The sequence below is a fragment of the Mastomys coucha genome, unplaced genomic scaffold (genome assembly GCF_008632895.1).
Source record: "Mastomys coucha isolate ucsf_1 unplaced genomic scaffold, UCSF_Mcou_1 pScaffold22, whole genome shotgun sequence".
Lineage (NCBI taxonomy): Eukaryota > Metazoa > Chordata > Mammalia > Rodentia > Muridae > Mastomys > Mastomys coucha.
The window spans coordinates 249,708,317-249,711,446 of NW_022196905.1; the positions used below are offsets into that span (position 1 = coordinate 249,708,317).

The window sequence follows — 3,130 nt, forward strand, 5'->3', positions numbered from 1 at the left end:
GTCTCAAAAAACCAAAAAAAAAAAAGAAAGAAAGAAAAAAAAGAAAAGAGTAGCAAAACTATAGCTATGAAGTAACAATAAAAATAATGTTATGGTTGGGAGTCACCACAACATGAGGAACTGTGTTAAAGGGTCACAGCATCCAGAAGGTTGAAAACCACCGTTAGAGAGAAAAGAATGGTGACAAAGGGTCTGGAGAAAGGTGCCAGAGATGACATGGCCCAAAATCTTTGTGGAGAGTACTAAGTTTTTCAGAAAACAAAAAGAAGCTAGGTATAAACCTGGGGAATTTACAAATAGGTACCCAAAACCTACAGAGGTTAACCAAGCTAATGAACTCCAGTTAGGAAAGAATCCCACCCTTGGAATGAATGAGACATTTTTGTTTTAACTTATTTTATTTTATTTTATTTTGGTTTTTCGAGACAGGGTTTCTCTGTATAGTCCTGGCTGTCCTGGAACTCACTTTGTAGACCAGGCTGGCCTCGAACTCAGAAATCCATCTGCCTCTGCCTCCCAAGTGCTGGGATTAAAGGTGTGTACCGCCACTACCTGGCAATTTATTTCTTTTTAATTATCTGCTTTCGGGGAAGGGGAGATCTGCATGTGAGTGTAGGTGCCCATACACAGACCAGACGAAGCCAGAGGTCCCCTGGAGCTAGTTACAGGCAGCTGTGAGCCACCAAGGTTTGTGCAAGGAACTGAACTCAAGTCCTCTGAAAGGGCAGTACTTGCTCTTAACTGCTGAACCATCTCTTCTAGCTGCTGATGGACGAGGCGTTTGCTCCCTCTAAAGGCAAAGAAGGTCAGCTCAGAGCAGCTCCCATTCCTCCTCCTTGATTTACTATTTACTATTTACTTGATTTACTCCTTTATTTACTATTTATGGTCATCTGCCATGCAACCTCTGGCTAGTTACATTGTCGCTAAGGAAGATAACTCACTATACACAGAAATGAAGGCATCCACTTGCTTCTCATTAACTATTTAGACTCAGTCCCTAGAAATACAGTCTGACATAGACTAGGGGCCAGCAACACATACAAACCTGCAAGGCATCTTGCCTCTTCTTTCAGAAAGAGGCAAACTTCCCTTTTTTATTTGTATTATATGTGGATGGGTGTTTAGCCTTTGTATATATCTGTGCAGTATGCTCATACTTGGTGCCCATGAAGGCTAGATGAGGGTGTCAGATCTCCTAGAACTCAAGTTATAGTTATGAGCCATTATGTAAGTTCTGGGAATTGAACCCAGGTCCTCTGGAAGATCATCTATCCAGTGATCTTAACCACTAAGCCATCTCTCCAGCTCCATAAACCTCTTTTTTCCCCTTTTACTGAACAGTGAGGACTATATTTTCTTCTTTGTACAGGACAAAGACTTGCCAGCCCTCAATGGCACTCCTTAAATGAACTCACCGAAGCTGCAAAATAGTGTGCAAAGCTGTCATGAGGATTCCACTGCACAGCTCCAATGTCCCATTTGCTCTGGCGGGAGATTTTCCGGTGACCTTCAAAAGGGGCATCCAGATTGACGATGTATAGGAATCTTCGGCTAGAACGACATCAATGTTATAGCCACAAAGCAATGTTAAGAGCATGCACATGATGCTAGAAAACCACATTTGGAGTTGCATGCAGTTTGCTCCAAAAACTCTCAGATACACATGACAATCATACACTCTGAAAGGCACACAGGTAACAAGTGCAACCCAAGCTGATGGCTACACAAAGGGGACAGTATCTCTGTTACAGCTACTTCCATGGTTGGCCTTTACTCCCCACATTCCTCATCAGAGTGTGTCTGGTCCCTCTGTGCTCACCTCCTCCCCCCACTTTTCTCAGTGCCCCTGGCTAGGATCCATTTCCACTTCCATATTAATCCACTGCAGGAGCTGCATTTCAACTGTGTTTTCTCTACAAGAAGGCTACCAAATGTTAAGGCTCTTGTCTCAATTCACCTGAATATCTGGAAACTACAAGATGTCTAGGATATCTTTATAAGCCCAATATTACCAGGTATAGAGCTTTACCTTCAATAAATGTGTTAAACATACTTATTACTGGACCAAAATCCTGCAAAAAATCTCAAATTCCACCGCAAGTCTACTACTTGGAAACAACCAGATCTATCAAGAAGAGAACTAATGACTCAAGAAATAGGCATAACAATTAAAGTAACATAGTACATATGTCAATAGCAAGTTTAAAGTGTCAATCAAAATAAAGAACCTGAAAAATAAGAATGCTACATATTTTTTAAGAAAGAAAACTCGCCGGGCGGTGGTGGCACATGCCTTTAATCCCAGCACTTGGGAGGCAGAGGCAGGCAGATTTCTGAGTTCGAGGCCAGCCTGGTCTACAGAGTGAGTTCCAGGACAGCCAGGGCTACACAGAGAAACCCTGTCTCGAAAAAAAGAAAGAAAGAAAGAAAGAAAGAAAGAAAGAAAGAAAGAAAGAAAGAAAGAAAGAAAGATAGATAGATAGATAGATAGATAGATAGATAGATAGATAGATAGAAAGAAAGAAAACTCGCTTGGTCAATGAGTTAACATCCTGCAGTAATCTCATTCCTGGGGAGGAGGAGACAGATGGCTCTCTGAAGCTGGATGCCCAGCCAGGCTTATGTTATCTCTGAGTTCCAACCCAGCAAGAAAACCTATCTCAAAATTGAACAAATAAGGTAGACTGTGCCTGAGGAGTGACACCTGAGTTACTCTCTCTCTCTCTCTCTCTCTCTCTCTCTCTCTCTCTCTCTCTCACACACACACACACACACACACACACACACACACACACACACCCCTCACTAATGAAAGGAGGAGGCAGGAGGTCCTCTGAGTGCCCAGACATAGGCCAAAGCAATCATGGTGAAAACTTCTTTAGAGGTATAAGGATTTTAAAGGTTCTGTTGAGACAAATCCAACACACATGAAGAGCCTAAAATGTCTGCATAACTGTGACTCAGAAGGCTGAGACAAGAGGATGGCAGGCCCAAAGTCAGCCTGTACAACTCAGTGAGACCCTGTAAAAGAGTTTAAAGAAGCTAGAGGGGGGTGGGGACATCTGAGAATGTCGCTCAAGAGCAGAGTATTCAACTGCCTTATGAGGCCCTGGGTTCAATTCTCAGT

The 3,130-nt window shown here is 42.6% G+C and overlaps 1 protein-coding gene across 6 annotated transcripts in view; it reads right to left on the bottom strand.

Annotated features, from left to right (window-relative positions):
- The window catches only part of Wdr59 (WD repeat domain 59), a 76,111-nt gene that overhangs the window by 55,646 nt on the left and 17,335 nt on the right, over positions 1–3,130 (bottom strand). For all 6 annotated transcript variants that reach the window (XM_031341465.1, XM_031341464.1, XM_031341462.1 and 3 more), the window contains exon 3: positions 1,419–1,554. In XM_031341465.1, coding sequence (XP_031197325.1) covers positions 1,419–1,554 — 136 coding nt within the window. The remainder of the gene's footprint in view (positions 1–1,418; positions 1,555–3,130) is intronic.